This window comes from Equus quagga, chromosome 11 (assembly GCF_021613505.1).
Source record: "Equus quagga isolate Etosha38 chromosome 11, UCLA_HA_Equagga_1.0, whole genome shotgun sequence".
Lineage (NCBI taxonomy): Eukaryota > Metazoa > Chordata > Mammalia > Perissodactyla > Equidae > Equus > Equus quagga.
Window position 1 is genome coordinate 10934327 of NC_060277.1, and position 22500 is coordinate 10956826.

Genomic DNA, 22500 nt, shown 5'->3' on the forward strand with positions numbered 1-22500 from the left:
TATCTTTAATAAGTAGAATATGTCAGGAATAATACTAGCTATTATGTTAACATTAGAAAGAGACAATTTTATTGACATAGGAATGCAGTTTGCTTCTGATTTCTCTGTTCTCTTATACATATGTAACATTTGAAGGTTCTGAAGCATCTCCATAGAATTAATCAAAAGAGAGATGGCTAGTTTCTGAGGAGAAAACAGGAGCTCTGGGTCCCCGCATCCACAATATTCCCCCAAGTGTAAGAGTCGCAGCTCTCTGACCTTCGATTCCACACCTGCAACCATCAGAGTCGGGCAGTGGGTGATAGACAGGATCAAATGATTCTTAAAGTCTTTTCTAATCACAAATGGTAATTCCAATTTGAGGCTACTGTTTGGGACAATATTAATTTATTGCTAGTTTTTAAAAAGTTATAATTACATAAAAATATTATAACACTATTGCCAGAGATTGAATGTTTGTGTCTCTCCCAAATTCAAATGTTGAAACCTAATCCCCAATGTAATAGTCATTGGAGACAGAACCGTTGGGAGGTGCTTAGGTTATGAGGCAGAGCCCTCATGACTGGGATTAGCGCCCTTATGAAAGAGACCCCAAAGGGCTAGCTAGCCCCCTTCTGCCAAGTGAGGACACAAAGATAGCCAGGAAGTGGGCCCTCACCAGACACCGAATCTGCAAGCACTTTATCTCAGACTTCCCAGCCTCTAGAACTGTGAGGAAAGAATTTCTGTTGTTTTTAAGCCACCCAGTCTATGGTATCCTGTTACAGCAGCCTGAACAGGCTAAGACAAATATTAATGGAACTAAAAGAAACAAACAAAAAAGTCACCCACAATTCTGATATCCCAGAATTAGGCTTCCATATTCCCATCTGTTCTTGTCCATATGTACACAGTTTTCTTTTCATTGTAATTAGGGCCAAGACATAATTGTTTGTTATATGTAACACTAAAGAAGGTACATTTGCCATGTTGCTGTCTTTGTGCTGGTTTGCAATGGCTACATTTCAGGAAAGTGAAGAACCACAATTAGCCTCTGTTCCCATGTCCTCAGGATATTTAGCTTGTTTCCATTTCTTTGATTGTACTTACAATGAACGTCCTCATGGTCTATGCCTTTCACCATCTTCTGAATTATTTTCTCAAGATTAGTTGCCAGAAAAAGGATCACTGGGCCAAAGGGCATGATTTTACAGTGCGTGATTCATCCTGCCAACGTGCTTTTGAAAAGCTTGCTAGTTTACTCTTAACACCAGCACTGCTGTTTGCGTCTGTTTTAGAACAATCTTGCTTACCCTTTAAAGAAAATGAGTTTAATATATATTTCAGTTTGACCTGACTCACGTTGCATGTCTTTGAGTGTTAGTTGGCTTGAACATTTTTCACAAGTTTTCTTCCTGGCTGTGGCTTTTCGTTCATGAATTGGCTCTTTGTGACTGGGGAGTCGACACGTTTCTTGCCAATTGTGGGAGCCCTTATGTCATGTAAATAGGAACCACTATCAAATGAGTTTCTAAGCTTTTGTTTCTCTTTTTATATTAATCATGTCTTTTCTTCCACAATATAGAATTACCAATTTTCATATACTTTAAAGGTATATTTTGAAATTTCTCCTACTCCTTCAAAAGTCAGAAAGTTGTCACCCAAGACAAGGTGCATATCAGTATATATGATATGCCACCACTTACATTTAAAGAAAAAATAGGTATAGATATGTTAGGATTGTACGTGGATATCATGGTTAGTTTTATATGTCAGTTTGGTTAGGCCTTAGCTGGTTTTTGGTCAAGCACTAGTCTAGACGTTGCTATGAAGGTATTTTTTTAGATGTGATGAACATTTAAATCAGCAGTCTTTCAGTAAAGCAGGTTAACCTCCATAATGTGGGTGGGCCTCATCCAATCAGTTGAAGGCCTTAAGAGAAAAAGACTGAGGTTCCCTGAGCAAGAAGGAATTCTGTCTTTAGATGGCCATCAGACTTGAGACTGCAACATCTACTCTTTCCTGGGTCTCCAGCCTGCCAGCCTGTCCTGCAGAGTTTAGACTTGCCAGCCCCCACAACCATGTGAACTAATTCCTTAAAACAAATCTTTCTCTCTCTCTACATATATATATATACACATCCTATTGCTTCTATTTCTTTGGAGATCCTTGACTAATACAATGGCCTACTCTGAAAGGCTATATAAGAAACTGATCAAAATGGATAGCTCTGGGCAACGGAATGGGGTGGGAGAAGGACCTATTTTACCTCATATATATATTTAAGTTATTTTAATTTTGGGGAAATAGGTAGTACATTTTTTGGATTCAAGCATCCAAACTATATTTTCAAAAGCATATAATAAGTTTCCTTCTCACTGACACCCCTGTCCACCACATTGTGTGCCCACCCATTTTGCCATAGGTGACCATTTTATTAGTTTCTTGTGTATTTTTGTAGTGTTATTTATATAGCTATAAATACAGATGAATATATATTCTTTTTGTCTTGCATTTCTACAAAAGCTAGCACTATTCTTTATTTTGCTTTATTCACTTAACAATATATCCTGGATCTCTTTCCCATCAGTATATAGATGGCTTCTTCATTCTTTCTTTTATAGCCACACAGTACTTTATGGTGTGGATTTACCACAGTTTATGAACCCATCCTCTATAGCTGGATGCTTAGGTTATTTCCAGGATTATGCTGTCGTAAACAATGCCATGATGAATAACTTCCTTTGTGATCATTTCACACACGTACAGGTATAGCTGAAGGATACATTCTCAGAGGGGGGACTGCACTGTTAAAGGAGCAATCCACTTAGAATTTTGACATATAATACCATGTTACCCTTGTCAGGGATGATATCATTTTTTGCTCTCCCACCAGCAATATGTATACTCTTTTGAAGTATTTTTACCATGTAGTATGAAATCTCCTATTAAAAATTAACTTAGAAAAAATGAAATAAATCACTCCTCCAGAAAGGTCTGATAAGTATACAATTCTAACCCTTTTAGTTTACTAATACATAAAATTGAGTCCATCTTAACTGTACTTTGGAAGAGAGTTGAGAACCAAATACGCTTCACTCTAACTTTTGGAAAAGGAGACAATTATTACATGCATATCCACATCAGATAAAATGGCTTCCTAATCATTGTTAGTTAGCTTACTTGTGAGAAAGAGAAAATCAGTCCCTGATACCCAGGAGCTAGCCTGGTCCCTTCGGCCAGGCCACAGTGTTGCTGGGAACTGGTCTGGCACTCACAGCGAGGCCCTGATATTCTCTGGTTGAACGTAAACAATTTCCCAGAACATCAACATCAGACAAGGCCACTCCATGACCATGATGAATCATGACAAAAACAAGACCACTCTGAGGTCTCATATCTGAACGCAAAAACACAAACATTATCCAGCCACAAAAATGACCAAACAGCCCTCTAACTTGGCTAATATGAATGAACGCTTCTTTACCAAGTACAGCATTAGCCTCTCTGTCTTCCTTCCTTCTAGATAAGATTTGTAAGATACCCAAACATAGAATCACCTCTGCTTCCTAATAGCATCCAATCCAGAGCAAAGGCTCCCTTCCTTAAGTCCTCCCCCAAATCACACAACACAAACCTAACTTCCATAACTCCTTTCTGGCACCCTCTTACTGAGATGGCTCACAGTCCCATGGCGTGCCTTCTCCCTCACTGCAACAAGTCAACCCAACTCATTCAGCTTCAGCTGTGTTCCTGGTGGTCCCCGGCTGGACAGCATTGCTTCCCTCGACAACACACTCTTTGCACCCACGATATACCAGCGACCCTGTCCATGTGGAGTTTACCTTCCAGAATATTAGAGCTAATGGGGATACTGGTGTCATTTAATCCAATTAACTCTCCTTAGATGTAAGGGAAAGGGGGGGTCTGACATCTACCAACAGCATCACAGCCAGGGCTGGATCTCCTGAGGTGGCAGTCAGGGGTCTTTCAATCACACGACAAAGTCCTCCTTTCACATTGATTTCTGAATCATTTCCCAGTTAACTTCCTGGTTATGTCACAAGACACATTTTTATCACTTTTGGACCCATTTTGCATTTCTCATTTGTCCCCTAACATTTTACCCTCATAGGAGAAGTTGTTGCACAAGCACAAGCATTCAAGAAGCACTCCAAGATATGCTGAAAACTCATGCTGACATGTGTCTCTGCATAAGACTGCAAGGGAATGAGGGAGGAGGCGCAGATTTGGAGTTAAGACTTCATTTCTTCTTAGACATTATAGGAAAATATAAATTGTGAAAACTGAAGGTCAATAAAGAGTTTAAGGAGAGATCTTAATCAGCAATTTTCAAGTCACTTCCCTTTTAGGTGACGAAGACATTAAGTTACTTTTGGAGACCATTTGAGCAGTCCTTTTTTTTTTTTTAAAGATTTTATTTTTTCCTTTTTTTCCCCAAAGCCCCCCAGTACATAGTTGTATATTCTTCGTTGTGGGTCCTTCTAGTTGTGGCATGTGGGACGCTGCCTCAGCGTGGTTTGATGAGCAGTGCCATGTCCGCACCCAGGATTCGAACCAACGAAACACTGGGCCGCCTGCAGCGGAACATGCGAACTTAACCACTCGGCCACAGGGCCAGCCCCCTTGAGCAGTCCTTTTTAATTACGTAGATAGAAAGTAAGTCAGACTTATTATTCTGGAAGAAGATATAATTGGACATTCCCTGCTTTATGAAGACAAGTCATTCCTACAACCCACTGGGAGGGTGATAGGAGACAGGGAAGATTTGTGTAAGAACCAAAGGATTTCCTGGGAAGTAGGAATGTCATGCCTAATACCTTCTCTTTCAAAGTTCAAGATTATTAGAGCATCTCTGATGAATTAAGGTGGTCCTAACAGAGGCAAGCCCATACGAGAAGATAACACTGCCTCCTCCACCCCAATCTTCTTGGAGAGAGAAACTCTTCAAGGGGTATGGAGTAGGGGGAGTGGTCTGGTCTAGACTGATGACCTGGGATCCAAATAAATGCCATGATTGTTTTAGGAGCAGGTTAATTTGGGCATGGTGTGCTGCTGATGGCAAAACTTAGACCAAGCCCCAGCGCAATGGGCATTCTATGGAAGGAAATGACTGCATAGGCCATACACATATGTGTGAGTTCCTTAGGAGCTGGAACAAGCTGGCAGTGAGGGGCACAAAGCAAATTTTGGCATAAAACATTCTTTTGTTGTTGTTGTTTTAATTTCTATTTTTGGTTCTGATTTCTAAATTAAATTCCTCATTACCAAACTTACTTTTTTTTTCTTTTAATATACATATATTTTTTATTGCAGTAACATTAGTTCATAACATTATATAAATTTCAGGTGTACATCACCATGTTTCGATTCCTGTGTAGATTACATCATGTTTACCACCCAAAGACTAATTACAATCCATCACCATACACATATGCCGAGTCACCCCTTTCACGCTCCATCCTCGCCCTTTCCCCTCTGGTAACCACCAATCCAATCTGTCTCTATGTGATTGTTTGTTGTTGATTTTATCTTCTGCTTCTGTGAGTGAGATCATACGGTATTTGACTTTCTCCCTCTGACTTATTTTGGCATAAAGCATTCTTGCCTGCACGTGCCATTCTCTCGAGAAGAAACATCTCAGCCTGGGGCAGGTCTCTGGGGCGAGCAGGTGAGGGGGTTTATCCCAAACCTCTTCTCTTGGGACTGCCGGATTTCCCATGAGTGGTGACTCAAGCCTCTGAGCTTGCATGCGATCAGAGAAGGTGACCCATTCTGCAGCAGCCCCTGGGGGGTCAGGAGCAGCCAGGGCCAGCCCTTAACCTGAGTAAGCACTGGGTTTGTTGGACTTACGAAAGGAGGGAAGTCTCTAAAAAGGAGGGAAAAGGCACTTCAAAAATATCACAGAATAGAGGCTCAGAGTCATAAAAATTTTAGGATTAAACACAGAAGCGACCTTACATTTTAAGCAATGCTGGAGACATATAACATATCAGCTACCTAAAAAGAACACACGTGATTCCCTGCCTCGGGGACCTCACACTGCACAATAACTCTAAGAGGCAGGTATCATTTTGCCCAATTTACAGACAAGGAAACTGAGACTTAGCAGACTGAAGAATGTGCCCAAACACCCCATCCTAGAAATGTTCCAGCCAGGCTAAGCCGACTGCCTCTTCTTCTATGAATGCTGAACTCCAAGGGGGACAGGTACACTTTTGGACCTGTCCAGAGTCAGAGGTCTCTTAGTACGAGTCAACTGCTTCCTCAGCTTTGGGTTTAATTAATGAAGCTTAAGCAATATTAGTGAGATGGCCTGGGTGGCCCATAGAGCACATGCTGCCCACTGCCCATTCCTCCTCCTACACCTTCCATGGGTAGGTTCACTGTGCTCTGCGCTCGGGGAACATCACGGTGCAGCCGCCTCACCTCAGCCATGCTTCTGGGATGGGTTCTCCAGTGGCTGCGGCACGCGGGGCAGCAGCCCTGGGCCTCCCTGCTCTCTCGGGTGGTGGGTTTTATCTCTGCAGCTACAAAGTCACCCCAGCCTTGGGAAGCCTCAGGTGAGGTGAGACGGGAAACCTCAGATATCCATTCTGCACGGGGCGTCCTGATGGGAAATGTTCACGTCTCTTCTCTCAGACATTCAAGGCAATGGCACACCCCGATTTCCCTCAGCAACAGCCTCCCACATGAAACCACCTCATTCTCTCCTGTAGACCGGGCCCTCACACTACGCCTCTTAGGGAAGGGCAGAAGGACTGAAGTATTAAAATGGCCTGTTCCACAAGAGAAAATTAAAGTCCCTTTGGAACCAATTTGATGACTTAATTCTTAGGCCCCTGGAGAGCAAAGGGAAGGAATCAGTGTCCCTCTTTCCAGCTCTACTTTTGCTCAATTCTCTATCCTTCGTTTATGTTATTTTTACGACTTAGGGGAAAGAGAGGAAGAGGATATGACTTCATCTTTTTTCTTCTAGATTAGAGCAGCTGTAGGTTAAGTTTATTTAACCTAATTCTTGGAATGGTTCTTTTTGGCTAACTAGGTTTGCCTAGTGGCTGGTTCCCAGAACTCAGCCCTGCCCTCTGGAAACAGGCCTCCGGTTCTGAAAAGTCCCCTCCTCCCCCCTCTGTGCCTCCACACGCCTCCTCCTTCCTCATGATGGTATCAGTTCTGCTCTCACCTTGACCCTTACCACTCCCTTCCCCCAGCCTCAGCCTCTCTCGGATTCACACACTTCCAGGCCAGTCCTTCCATGCACCCTCACTGGAGCCCCCTGGAGGAGCATGGCTTTGATCCTTCTACTGCACCTGCCTTCTGAACACATGCCCACAGAAACAGAAACAGTCATCTTTCCAGCTCCTCTCTTGGGATGATGGACATTGCTGGTTTGCTTAATCGTGCTTAATGGATCCACTACAAATCAAAGGCACCTAACCTCGGCTGGCAAAAACTCTCCCTGGTGGGGCTCCCTGATCACCTCTAGCTCTCTTCCTTTACTACCCCACACAGCAGCTATGGCAAATCTCTGCTTTCTCAAGCTCTCGACCTCACTCTCCTACTCGCCTCCCTCTCAGGACAGAAGATTCTCCACTGTACCATTCTGACAATGCGCTCCCCTCTGCCGTCCCTCTTAGGGAGCTTTCTCTCCAGAAGAAGGAATTCTTCTTCTTCCCATTTTAACCCTCCTCTCTGTACTTTCGACAGTTCCACTCCTTGGCGAATTGCCTCCATTATTTCCACCCCACCTGTCCATCTTCTCCATCCCTTTATCTCCTTCATCTTAACCCACAAACGTGCTTGAAAGTCCTCATCCTAAAAAAATAAAAGCCCCTGGATTTTGTTTCTCCCTAAAGCTCCCTTCCCATACCTCATTTTCCCTTCAGCGTACATTGTTAACATTTGGGTTGGCATTATTTTCCAACTCCTTTTCATTCCTGAATTTGCCATTCTGATTTTATCAACCTTTTAGCATATGTCCTTTTTTAAACCTGCCTCAGATACTGCCTGGAAGGAGGCAGAGTTTTTAAATCTTGTTCTCTCCCTCACTACTTTAGTGAAGCTGATTTTCTCAAAAGTGACCTATTGTCAAACTCAACAGTATCTCAGTCATCATTTGTCTTGACCTCCGAAAGCCTATTGATGGCTTTTCTGAAACACACTTGGTGACTCACCCTGTGATCTGGGTTGAGTCACTGAGCTTCTCTTGACCTCAGCTGCCTCAGGACACTGTCGAGGGCCTCTGGTCAAGCCAACAAAATTACCAGCAATTACCGCTATGCTGGCTGCTAACTGATCATGAAGCAGTAAGTGCGGTAACACACGTGAGCAGGGAACTGGGTCAAGCGCCCGGTTCTGGAAAATGATAATATTTGAGGAGGAAGCAGAAGAAGTGGTCCTAGAAGGAAGCCAAGAAGAAATGGCAGAGAGGTAGAGTGATCTTATAAACTGCAAAGCTCATCACTCCACCCAGCTGTGTAAAATCCTGCCAAAGTCTCCCCACAGGTTTTAGGATGAAGGCAAACTCCTTGGGGCTGCCTGAGAGCTTTGTTTTATGCCAATCCCCAAAATGTACTCCTTGTTCCAGCCATATGCTCTTGTATCTTTGCTCCAACATCCACTCTGGCCGCTGTGCTTAGGCTGTTGCCTCTTTTCTTTTATTATTATTATGTTTTTAAGAAGAGTGATGACAAGAGTAAGCCCAGTGGAGAAGCATCAGGGAGGGCTGGGATCAGGGAAGGCTTCCCGGGGCCATGGTCAAGCTGAGTGTTGAGGGAGGGGCAAGAGTCAGCTACAGGTGGAAGGGGAAACGGCGTTCTACCCGAGGGAAGGGGTGCAGCAAGACATGGCATTTCAAGAGCACGGTGATGCTGGAAGGAGGTCCAAGAGGACATGGCAGAGAGAAAGAAGGGCAATGCAATCAGACCACTGGTGACTTCTGACCGAGGATTCTGGAACAAGACAGGGCTGCTGAGATGCAGGAGACCCAGGCCTTGCCTCAAGTGCTCAGGTTTAGGTGAGTGAGCAAATCCTAACACTCTTCCAACAACCCAGTGACAGAAGCCAGCGGGCATCTGCCTGGGATGCCCGCGTCGACCCAGCAGGGGCAGACTTCCTCACAGGGGAATGAAAGAGGGAGAGTTATTCTTTGCTTCATGGAATGGCAGAAGAGAATGAAAAAGCCAAAGCGGCTGAGTCACTGGGTCACAGGAGCTTATCCGGAGGCCACTTTTTCCCAAAGTGTGGCAGGGGTGGCTCCAGTGACTTCTGAGGGTACACAGAGGAACATATTTTAAGCCACGTACTTATTTAAAGGTATTAGTAGTAAATATAACTAGTGTATTATACTTCTGATCTCACAGATATTACTATTCAGGAAAAGGCTAAAAAAATAAGGATGATGTAAGTCCTTTGAAGACATCTATGAGGTAAACAGAAGTCCAGAGGGTATGTAGATAAGGGGTATTTGTGAAGGAAGTGTATGAATGACTGAGGCCTGAGAAGCACTGTTCTGGGCACTGAGGAGGCTACACCCTGGGATTTAGCAGGGAAGAGGCCTGGCCAGATCTGTAGTCTAAAAGACTGCTGTGGAGCCAAGGAGGGAAGGTCAGGAAGAGATAGGACCCACTAGACACAAAGGCCTTGTTGAGAAGGCTACACCAGGGATCCGGCCCAGAGATGATCAAAGCCAGAGCCCAGGCCAGGCAGTGGACATGGGGAGAAGCTTGCCAGACTCACTCCTCCAGGCACAAAACCAGCTCCAACCCAGCCAGCCACAGCTAACACCAATGCCTGGCACCCAGGCTTTGTTTAGGATTCCTGTCTAATTACAACTTTGGCTTAATCAGATTTCTTCGTAAGTTCAAATGTCTTTATCGTCAACACAAGGCTCCTTTAGGGATTCACCCCAAAGGAGACACCATATGCAAGCTACAAATCTCCGTTTACCAGAGAACGTTGTCACCTCTGAAGAAGAAAATCAAAGAAGGCAAATGATCCAGGTTCTTGGAAGGCAGTGGCCTTGTCTCAGAGGCAAGAAAGCACTGCAGGTTATAGGAGAAGCAGAAAAAGTGACAGTAGCAGAAACAGCTAACTTTGATTTAGTGCATGGACAAGCTCATTTTCTTCTCGTAAAACCCCATGAGGTGGCCACTATAATGACCATTCCTATTTAATGGAGGAAGAAACAGATGCTGACACAGATGAACTAACTAGCCCCAGGCCATGCAGCCGACTAGGGGTGGACCTATGCGCCCAATATGGTTGCCACCAATATGCTTTACCATTTCCTCTAGGGTCAGTCCCACTGTCCTGGTGTTACCATTTCATACAAGCTTGTCACTGACGAAGTTGTAGGGTTGAGGGATATAAAACCTGACAAGCAATCTAAGAGTTGATGCTTGAAACAAAACATTATTCTATCATTCATCCTTTAGGTGTAATTCTTCTTACTTTAGGTTAATTACGATCTCTTCTATCAAACAAGACTCACTACCAGTTATGGTGAGATTTTATTTACTGTTGCTTTTTTTGTTTGTTTGTTTTTAACAGAACTGTGAGGTAAAGTAAAACAACACCACCACGTTTCTAGGTTAAAGACCCGAAGTCCCAAACTAGCTGGAGGCTTTGAGAAAGTCCCTTAATCTCTCTGAGCTTCTAAAATGAAGATAAGGAAAGCAAGCTCCTCAGACAGGTGTCAGGAGCATTAAAAATGCGAGGAAGTCCATTCTGCTTTTGGAAAGTCCCCTCTGTATGACTATCTAAAATCTTGCTACCACATAAACCAATAAACTTGACCAAAGTGACCCAGAAACAGTTAAGGCCTTCTTGTCTTATCCAAGGCCACTTGATTGATAGGAAAAGAAATTGAGGCTGTACACAGCAAAATAAGACTCTCAAACCACCCACTTGATTTAAAAACAATAAGCCAGAACCATTAAACAGCTTAATACCTATTACATTAAAAACATATTTCAGAGTACATTATGGCATAAGAATGGGAAATAAGGAGACAAGGAGAGGGAAGAAGAAAGAATGTGACCCAGAGAGTACTGAAATATATATTATGCAGTCCCACTGTTCACCTGTCTTGTTAATTCTGAGTTACAGATATTCCAATGCACGTCACCCTAAAACCTCCAAAAGCCCCCTGCTGAATGGACAGCCACAGAAGCCCAACAGGGCAAAGCACTCTGGACCACGGACGTTGTTACTAGAAAACCATCACTTTTTAAAACCCACCGCAATGGCCTGGCCTGAGGTCCTTACGTGAAAAAGGTAATTTTCCTTTGCCCTGTAAAGTCCCCTGTGGACTCAGTATTCTACTACTCCAAATGACACCAACAGTTCGTAATGTCCTGGTGTAACACCCATTCTGAAAGGGTCTTAGTGTGTCTATAATAAGAAAACTTTTACAAAGTACCAACTAAATATGCTTCTTTGTTCTGGTTCATCAAAAATAATAGGAAAGTTCTCTTGAGAATCATTGATCAAAACAACAGTTATAGTTATAGAAAGGATCACTCAAAAATGAGTAAAAACTCGGGGCTGGGCCAGTGGCATAGTGGTTAGGTCTGCCTACTCCGCTTCTGTGGCCCAGGGTTCACCGGTTCAGATCGTGGGTGGGGACCTACACACGGCTCATCAAGCCATACTGTGGAAGCATCCCACATAGAAAAACTTACAACTAGTTATATACAAGTATTTACTGGGGCTTTGGGAAGAAAAAAAGAGAAGACTGGCAATAGATGTCAGCTCAAGGCCAATCTTCCTCACCAAAAACATTTGCAAAAAAAAAAAGGTAAAATCTAAAAGTTTATACTAAAACCAACGCTGGGGGTCTTAGCCTGGTGGCTCATAGCTTGGACTTTGCAGCAGGTACATTCTTTTTGGTCTACTCACTACTCTTTAAAAAAAACAATCCAACAGTGGCTAATACTTAAAAAAATGGGGGAAATTTGACACATATCATCCATATTTCAGCTTCCTTTGAAAAAGACGGGAAGATCCAGCGAGGCTCCCTTCCCCACATAGCAACACAGGGTTGGAGGTATGCAGCAGTTGCTCCCTGGAGCAGGTAATTAAACACTGGCGTCAGCTTCCCTCCCTGCATTCCTCCGCCTGGCTCCTGCAGGCATTCTGGTTTGCAATAATTACTGTTTCTGCATACTTACTCCCAAACACTGTGTGCAGCTCCCATCGGCAGGGATGAATGATCCTGCAGTGGAAACGGCCGACAAGCTACTCTCCAAAGTGCTGGTGCTCACTCCTCCAACAGAAAGCACAGCCAGCACAGTGAAGAGCTCATTTTATACAGGGGGTTATTTTTTCATGAGCTTAGGTCTGGCTGTAGAGTCACTCATTAACTCCAGGCATTTGCCAAAGCTGGTTACTGAAGTCATGACGGCTGCGTAAGAAGGGGCTTCTGGAAGGTGATAATGAATTTCCAGAACTTTAAGTTGATAAAACAAAAGGTAAAGTGGCCAGGAAAAGAATAAGAGGAAGCAATATCACTTCAAAACATTTTAAAATATTAAAAAGAAGTGAGAATATTTACCTAAGTGACTAATAATACTATGACTTATATTAGCTCAGTAGTTTTCCAAAACTTATAACTACTGTTAAATTCAAAGAAAGACAGCGCCTTTAAGGATTGCTTTGGAGACCATTTTGGGTTTTTTCGTTGTTAGTGATGTTGTCACCTTAAAACATCATTATAAGGTAACAGTATAACATAATGGTGTGAGATACTTAAAAATCCCAGGGTTTGTATTCTGAAAGATACCTGGTTTGACTAGTTAGGCAAAAGCTGTTCTAGAAAGTACAGTATTTTAAAGGCTATTAAACACTACGGCTTTCTTGGCACTGACAGTCATTAAAGATTTCAATTTAGGCGTGATCCCATTAAAAGTAAGGTGACTTTTGATCGGAAAATTCAGCATTAACTATGGTTAAAGATCTCATACTAACAAACTAGGTCAGTTTGTGATTCCTTTAATTCATCCTCTTTTCTCTAAGAAAAATGTTTGTAAGAGCACTTTGCCTAGTCTTCAAGATGGTCCTTAGACTTGGGCATCTTCCCATTGTGAAGTGAGTTTACTAGGAGAATCAATTTTCTTTTTTATAATTTTTACTTCTCATTACAAAAGTAACACGTGCACTAAGTGTTGCAGGTAGAATACTTAATGGCACAGAAAGATAATAAGTAAAAGCAGTTTACAAAATAGCATATATATATATATTATACATACATTATTATTACAGTAACCTATGCATACAAAAAAGGTTGAAAGGCCACAAAAATAAAAATAAATTGTAGTTAGCTTTGTGCAACAAAAGTATGAGCTTTTAACTTTCTTTTTGCTTTTTTAGATTTTTCTAAATATTATATAAAGTCTATACATTATTTTTATTTTTAATAAAAAATATTAATTTATTTTTATAAGAAATGTTATTTAAACATTTTTTATCTATTAGACTATAGGTTAATTTATTTACATATCCATCCAACTAACATTTAGGAGTATATTATATGCTAGACCCTATGCTGCTTTAGGACACAATGTCATAACACTTGGTCCATGCTCTCAGAAGGTTAACATCCAGTAGGAAAAAGCCACAAGTAGTCCCCATTGGTAGAGGAGCGCAGTAAGCGCTATGACAGAGGTGAGTACAGTGGAGGGACATCTACACCAGACAGGGAGAGTTTCCTAGAGGAGACATTGAACTAATATGTGCACTTAGGTAAGGCGGGTAAAGGGGGGAAGCCGGGCACCCCAAGCCAGTGTCAAGTCTGATTCACATTTATTCATGTTGAGACATGGCCAGTCGTCCACCAAAAAGTTATAATGGGAACAAGAGACCCTAGAGATGTTAAATGGATACAATAAACTGGATGTGGTGATTGACCGATGTGGGGAGATGACTGAGAAGCAAGATGATGTCCACATTCTGTCTTCAGGGACTGAACAGCTGGTGGTACCAGCGACTATGATGGAGAAAACAGCAGGCAGGAGTTGTGAGGACAGTGGCAGGGACGAAGATGGAAATAAGAAACCCAGTTTAGGGTATGATCTGTCTTGAGTTTGTTTGATCCATGGATGATCCAAATATTGAAGACTACCAAATATATATGTGTTTGGGGCTCAGTAGAAAATTCTAAACTGAAAATACCAGGAAATGATTGGCATATAAGAATTAGGCAATTGTATATACAGTGAGGCATCACTTAACAACAGGCACATGTTCTGGGAAATGTATCGTTAGGCGATTTCATCATTATGCGAACATCATAGCGTATACTTACGCAAACCTAGATGGTACAGCCTACTACACACCTAGGCTGTATGGTACTAACCTTATGGGACCACCATCTTACATGCAGTCTGTCGTTGACCAAAAATGTTGTTAGGTGGTGCATGACTGTATAGTGAGAAAGAGAGAGGGTCATTTAAAGGGTAACATTTAATGAGGAAACAGAGGAAGGAAAGACTGGGAAGGGATGATAAACACTACAGAACATGAAAGTAAAATAAGAACAAAACAATTCCCCTTTGTTTATCACAATATGGAGAATGCCTAACAGATTCTAGCATTCTAACCCAAATCCAAAGCGCAGGAAGTTCAAGGAAGGAACTGGTACTCCGTATGTTTAAGGCTCCTAGCTGACTTTATTACAAAGCCAAGTTTGGCACCCACTGATCTAAGTCATGAACTCTTTGTTAACTCCTACATGTTCGTATCTGAGACACAGAATACATTCCTCCACAGGTTTCAGCCCGCAACATTTCTGAATTTAGAATTGGAGACCAGTTGCTCCTATAAGGAGAAAGTGTACCAGACTTCATTCCTTCGGCTAAAGCCTCTGCACCTGACGGCTATTCACTGGTGAAGTGTAGGTTGGCAAAGGACGGTAACCGCCACTCCAGGGAGAGACCATTGTAGGGTGGACTGTTCTGGGAAACAGGGATTGGCACAGGTAGAGAAGAGAGAGGAACCACTCGAGTTCATGAATATGGTACTTAAAAAAAGATGCCGAGCTGGAAAAGTCCTAGACTTATTGGGCAAAGCCCATAAAGTGGCCAATCTTGGTAAAGCCGCAGACTCAGGCAGATCAAGAAAAAGCTAGAAAGGCAGGTCAGTCTGCACAGGGATTTTAAAAACAGACAAGGGTTTAAGTACTGAAGACTGAAGATATTTTTTGTGGCAATATGACAAGACCAAAATAACTTTTTAGAAGATCGTTGTGGCCATAGGGTACAAAACAGATTTTAAGAGGAGGAACTAGAGAATAGGAAATGGTAGTTTAGGTACAAGGTGCTGTGCTCACAACAAGTTAGGTAAAATAAGGAACCTGGATCCTCTGACATTAGCTTCAGAGGACAGAATTTTGTATGCTTTTGGTTTTGGTCAGATGACCACTATAGCACATAAAAATTTATTCTATTGGAGCTGTCCCAGTGGCATAGTGGTTAAGTTCGCATGCTCCACTTTGGTGGCACGCGGTTCACTGGTTTGGATGCTGGTTGTGCACCTACGCACCACTTGCCAAGCCATGCTGTGGCGGGAGTCCCATATATAAAATAGAGGAAGATGGGCATGGATGTTAGCTCAGGGCCAATCTTCCTCAGCAAAAAGAGGAGGATTTGTTGCGGATGTCGACTCAGAGCTAATCTTCCTCAAAAAAAAAAAAAAATCATTGTATTAATGAGCCAATGCTAGAATCAGCCTGCAACTAAGTTAAGACATCCAATATCAGAGAAAGGATGGTTTATTTAAGCTCTTTATTTCTATACAATGTTCTCATTAGATCACCTCCATTCAATTAATGAGCACTATGGAGCATCATCCATAAAGTATGTTACTTCCTTTCCCCATAATTGCTGAAATATATCTAGCCCAGATGGAAGGTACTTTAGCAAAGTCCAAGGAAATGAATAAATCTGGGGATGCTGCAAAATTTCATTCCCTCACTAGCTAGGAAAAGACTTTGAGTGTATGAAGTATTCCTCTCCCACACTCATTTCAGTGATTTGTCAGCCCAAATAAAGAGTGTAATTAATAAAGTTTTAACTGCCTGCTCTGGTGTCTAGTTATGAGAATGGAATTTGAAATCAAATGGATTTGAGTGTAAATCCTGGATTTGATATTTGCCAGTTTGAGCAAGGTGTTGAAACTCAGTGTTTCCCAGTTTCTGCATGTGTAAAATGGGGAATAATCTCACATGCCTCAAGAACCATCACGGGTATTAAGTGAGATACCTATGCAAAGTACCATCCAGAGTACCGCATCTGGCACTGAGCCAAGAAGGGCATCAAGAAAGTGCGCTTCCTGCCTTCTAGCCATTTCTGACTTAGACCTGGGGAAATGGATAGCTGAGCCACTAGGTTAATTTCTTTGATATTCTCCTTTCAGTTTTTAAGAGTGGGAATCCTTACTTAGGATGATGAAGATCTCATAGAAGCATCTTTGTAAAGTAAGTGCTCAACCAGAATAATCCGATGCATTTTATAAAGTTGCAATTCAGGCACCAGAATTATATCAGGGTCCAAAGAAGCTCTCAGACCCATAGTTTGAAGATGAATCAGATTTCAGATGGATGGCACATCAAGAAAGGCCCAGTACTCATGACTTTCAGGCTTTACTCTAAATAGTCCAAAATTCAGAGTGAATACTTTTTAAAGACAAAAGAAAATACGAAGAGAATTAAAAGGTAGATCCTGACTAGGATCTGCCATCAACCAGTCACTCCTAACAATACAACATAGCTTTGATGGTGGAAAGGTTACATACACGGTCTTTGTATATATGGTTGCTGCTACTAGAAATGTGAGGAAGGGCAATAAATCCCCATTTGTATTTACTGTAGTAAAGAATTTAAAACCAACAGAAATTGGACTAAAATAGTCTTTAAACTATATATATATATATAAATATATATGAATATCCAAGTAATCTCATAAAATTAAAATGTGATTAGATATTTAAAAAATTACATTCTATTATACCAGCACCAGGAAAAATAGTAAAGAACAGAAAATAAAACAAAGAAATTCCTATAAAAGTCCATTAAGAGAATAGCAACTATGAGCATAAAGATCTCCTCTAGCTAGAGCTAAGAATTAACTATGGAATATATTTAAATATGAAACACCAATTGCATGTCCACGGGCAACCGCGGGGAACCGTGGGGAGAGCGTATATACCGCAGGAAGTACTACTGCGCTCACAAAGCAGATCTGAGAAATATTCATACAACACGGATAGCAGATCCTTCAAAAGGACAGATACCTGTGCACTCATGAGTACATTTCAATTTTGAAATAATAAAAAAATCCCAATTATTATAAAGTGCTTGGGAACTTCAGTTATTCTTGACATTATATAAGGAATATCATGCTTTCTACAACATGTATGGATGAATTTATTCTAACTGTGGGCAGGCACAAAATATAGATATCCTGTATAAATCGAAGGGCTTGCTGACATCAATTAGAAGCTGATTAGAGAAACATGATATATTTGTATACCAAAGTATAAATAAGTTTATTATTAAAGGAGTCACATAGAATAAAACTCCTCAGGTCACTGGTGACATGACTTTATATCAAACAAATGTTATTTAGCAAGTGCTCACTCAGCTTTAAAATAAAAGATTTTTAAAGCTACTTTTGCTTGCTTTTTCATCTACGAAATTGATAAAGATAAAGAATCATACTACTAAGGTTTCCCAGGGTGTGGGAAACAGGGCACTCTCACGCTGGTGGTGTATAAATTGCCACAATGTCACGTGTGACATGCATTTTGAAAGTCTGCAACATATCTTCTGACTTGGTAAGACTACCTGAAGGATTTACAAAGGCGTTTAATGTAGCATTGTTTATAATGGCAACAAATCTGGAACAAGCTACTATCTAAAACAGGAACATGATCAATCAATCAGGAAACACAATGGGGTGCTGACTATAGTGTTCATATACATATAATAATATAGTATTTGACATGGAAAATATGCATAACATATTAAGTGGTAAAAACAGTAGACCACAAAATAGATTCTCCCCCCACCACCACTGCCCCACTTATCTGTATCTTCAACTGTTGCTAAATTGTCTTAGCATAATTATTTTCAAGTTTAAGAAATTTTTTTAATACCCACAGGTTCTCCCTCTCCCACGTCCCCCCTCTTATTAGCTTACTTATTACCCAAATCACACTAACCAATTAATTCAGCTTGGATTAAACATTTATGCACGACTTGGCAAATTCTCCGTAATTCCTGCTATTTAATTCCATCTCCATCTTATTTATTTTAAAAGTCAGATCATACAAAATCAATTTTTATAAAACATTTGAGAGATTAAGAGGCCATAAATAATTGGAAAAAAAGAGAAAAGTTTAAATTTGAACAGGAATTATTGATTCTTTCTAAAAAAAGAAATAATCTCCCAGTATTAAGAAAGAAAAAAGGTAATCGTATTTTTTATATAGAAGAGTATCCAAGTCTTTGAAAGACAATCTATATTAAGTCTCTAGAAAGTGCTAGGAACTGTTTTCAACAGCTTTTCATAAGCTCCTCAGGGTAGGGTCCCAGTCTTATTTATCCACAACCAGTCCAGTGCCTGCCAGGATGTACGCACTCAATAATTGTTTGTTCAAATACATCCAATTACTAAACACTCACCATGATCCATTTTTCAAATTAAGAAATTATGTTTCAAATGGATAAAGTATCTCATTCTAGAGCCCACAATTCCTAGGGATTCTCAGCCAGCTCTGACTCTGTCTGATTCTGGGGCTCCTTATCCCACTGCCCAGAGAGGGCAGCCCAAGATGGCACACTTCTTCCAGGGCAGGGCACGCTCTTGTCTTCTTCTTATGCTTCAGAAAACTTCTAGCACAGGCTTGTGCAAAACGAAGGTGCAAAGATAAATGCTTGTTAATACCAAAAACCTATTGCTTGTCGCACTCTATCAATTTAGGATTACCTTCCAGATGAAACATTCCTTTAGGAGCAATAGTGTTGTTTTCATAGTGTGGGGACCTGAAATTGGCCACCCCAAGATATGTCTCTTTGGCATCAGGATTATTTGAGGCTGATTATTTTGATAAACTGGGACAGGGAAGGAGGCTCTGAGGAATGGAACTCGCCCTTTGTTAGGAGACATTTACATTTGTAAGGTAAATCTCTAGCTGTAAAAGATGCCTCCCTCTCTGTACCAGGAAGAAGAAAGGAGATGACCTTCTCTCTAGAAACTCTTAATCAATGCCAAAGGCAAGGACTTAAATCTGCATTTTATTGTGCTTGTCTGGTAACCTCTTGTAACTAACTTCCCTCCCCCTCCCAACGTTGGCATTTCTTTAAGGATTAAGCATCTTTCCTTAGGCTAGGGATTGCTGCGCTCACCTGTGACCGCCCAGCTCAAGACAACAGACTTGCCTCCTGCTATGCCCACCGAGATAGCAGACCCACTACCTGCTGTGTCCATCATGTGCTGTGCCGACAGGGCAATCTTGTGACTATTGTGGGAGGGACATTTCAAACATATGTGAAATATCCTGTTTTGGGGTATATAACCCCTCTGTGTACCCCACTTCTTCAGCACCCTTTCTTCCTTGGCCCCGGGCCATGGTTCCTCAAAAAGCTTTGTTTAATTTTCTCTTGCTATTCTGTCTCATGTGAATTTAATTCGTTCTCCGCCCAGACAAAGTGCATTTGTTCTTGGCAGGTGTGTTAGCCAAAGTCTGCCCAGATGATGACGCTCAATGACTTTAAAGTCAGGGAAAGGAAAAATGTGTAGGTTTAACAATTTTGAAAAGTAATTGCAAGGCCTTTGTAAAGACATTTTTATTCTACCAAATATATAAAAGAAAAACTTATTTTTTCTAAAAATAATGTTTCCTGATTATTTTTATTGTAAAGATGTCCTCAGTGGTGTACTGCTGAAGAATTTCTATGCCACCATCCCTACTGTGCTAGACTGTTATAAAACCAATAAAATTTCTTCTTTGGCAATTGAAAAATATAAATCTCTTTACAGGTCTACAGCCCCTCAACCCCACCCAGATGATCTGATGTCACATTTCTTATGCTGCTGAGTCACACACACACTCAGCACACGGTACCTAAGATGACCTCAAATTTGCTACCTTGAAACCATCCTTTAGCAGAAAGCTACTCAAATAATATCCTACTAGAAATTCTAAAAAGTTAAATTAAGAGAAATCTCTTATTTGAGAGTAAAATTAAGTATTTTAAGATTAAATTAAAAAATCAAGATGCAATTTGAATCTAATTGACCAACAGATTTTCCATTTTCGCCCACACTCACCTCTCCCGAGGAACAGCAAACCAGTACTCCGGCTGCTTTCTTCGTTTGCCATAGTGCTGGACCATGGCTGCAGTGTGAGTGGCAAAGGATTTTCTCATTGGTTTTCCCACTTTAATGCAAAGAAACATGGGTGGGGTCTTGCTTTTCTCTTCTTTTGAAGGAAGTATATCTGAATCACACATGAAAAAATCTCCCTCAATATTGGCGACAGTAAAACCTTTCAACTTACAAAGAATAGTGTCCAATCCCCTCTTCGTGATGGAAAGTCAAAACACATGGCAGAAACATCAAACAACATCATCACAATAGGACTAATTAAATGTTTCGGACCTTCTTTAGCACAAAAGGAAAAAGCTTTGGATGTTTCAGGGTGGTCTACATCACATGAGATGCCACGTACTGGGAATAAGCATAAAAACCAACACAATAACAGATAGTGGAGAATTGTGACAACCCACAAGAATACATATTAATGAATGGTACTGAGGATCCAATCATGCCATAATGCAATTCCATTTAGAACTGAAATGTCTTCAAAAACATTTTAAACTCCTTTAGATTTAGAAATCCAAAATAAAACAGGAAAGTTACTGGAAAGATTAAAAAAAGCAAACTACTTTTGAAATAGTATTTACGGTTCAATTTTCAGAAACAGATATCACCTACTAATTTTTTTCCCGAATTATTAATGTATCAGTAAAGATATGCTCTATTGAGAAAACATTGTTCTCAAATAATTGTACTACTTTTGCTATCTCATGTGCAAGTTTAAGTAAGGCAACTATACAACAGAATATAAAGACTCTAAAGAAAAATGGCTTACCTTCAATGGGTACCTGAACTCTCTTTAAGAGCCATAACTGAATTTCAGATTTATTATCCATTTGTGCAGCTTGGCAACTGTTGTCCAGAGTAGATTCCAGAGAGGAGTCTGGAGACTCTTTATTCATAGTTTCTTCTGTAGAAGAGCCCAGAGGCAGTGGAAGGGGCGCTCTCTCTTTCACCCAGGTTTTGTCTGGCTCTTTATTGCCCTCAGTTGGGAGATCACTCGTCTGGGGAAGAGTACTACTAAGGGTGATGTCTATTCCCACTGGTTCAATACTTTTGTCATCACTTAATTCTGCCTTCTGCAAGTTATCAGATAACCGTGACCCTTCTTTGTTCTTATTAAGGTAATATTCGATGAGTTTAACTTTATCCAGATCTTCATGGATGTTCAGTGTGTTTTCCACCTGGCTTTCCGGGGAACCAGACTGCTTGTCCACCTCCGGCATTATATCTTGCTTCTCACAGGTTTCTAAATCTAGGGCTCCTTTCAGTTCAGCATCACTCTCTCTTCTTGAAAAGTTCAGGGCTGACTGTACCTGCCTTTCCATTGCAGAACTGATTATTTGTGACTTAGTCTTCCTTAGCTCCTCTGGGTCAAGAGAAAGGCACTCCTTCGAGGTGTCTCTTTTGTCCATTCCACCATCAGTTTGAGAAGAAAGTTCTTCCAGGTCAACAAAGTCATCATCTTCCCCTAAGAGGGAATTTTCTTTGGCTATAGGTTCAAATGCAGCCTGAGTGTCAGGAGATTCCTTGCTGACGTTAGTTACTATGGTAGATCCAGTGGTTGCCTCTGTAGACGATTCCAGTTTCTTTAACTTTCCTGACACAGAGCTGTCTAAGGGCTTCATATGTGTGTGTTTTGCTGACTTCTCCAAGGGTCTTGATTTGGAATCTGAAGTGATGGTTCTCTCTCCATTCTGCTGTCGTTTTTCCTTGTTGAGAGATTTGAATTTACTGAATGGGTTGATATCCTTTTCTGAAGCCAGGTCTTCCCATTCTCCAGGCCTGTACAGAGGACAAAGATCCTGAGGTAGGTCACTGTCGGGGGAAAAATGGTGGATGCACATGGAATGTTAAAAACAAAACCAAAAGCAAAATGGAGGAAAGGCAAAAATCAAAACAAAACCCAACCAAAAACCAAAACAGAAACATATCGCAACTAAAATTTATGTTTAAATGATTTCAGAATAAAGAAATGAAATCAAGAAATTGACTTCAAAATGAAACATAAATCAATTATAAGAAGTGACAAAGCAAAACACCATGAGAGCTGCACATCCTACTAGAAGCACACGAATGTATATGAAGTCATTATGAACGTGGAGATGTCACCCACTAGATT

General features: G+C 41.1%; 1 protein-coding gene across 5 annotated transcripts in view; it reads right to left on the minus strand.

The window, feature by feature from the left end:
• The window catches only part of NCOA7 (nuclear receptor coactivator 7), a 138157-nt gene that overhangs the window by 19286 nt on the left and 96371 nt on the right, over nucleotides 1–22500 (minus strand). For 4 of the 5 annotated variants that reach the window (XM_046675664.1, XM_046675662.1, XM_046675663.1 and 1 more), the window contains 2 exons: nucleotides 21154–22196; nucleotides 20331–20499 (listed from right to left, as the gene is read on the minus strand). In XM_046675664.1, coding sequence (XP_046531620.1) covers nucleotides 20331–20499; nucleotides 21154–22196 — 1212 coding nt within the window. The remainder of the gene's footprint in view (nucleotides 1–20330; nucleotides 20500–21153; nucleotides 22197–22500) is intronic. The other variant, XM_046675665.1, reaches the window with a different exon arrangement.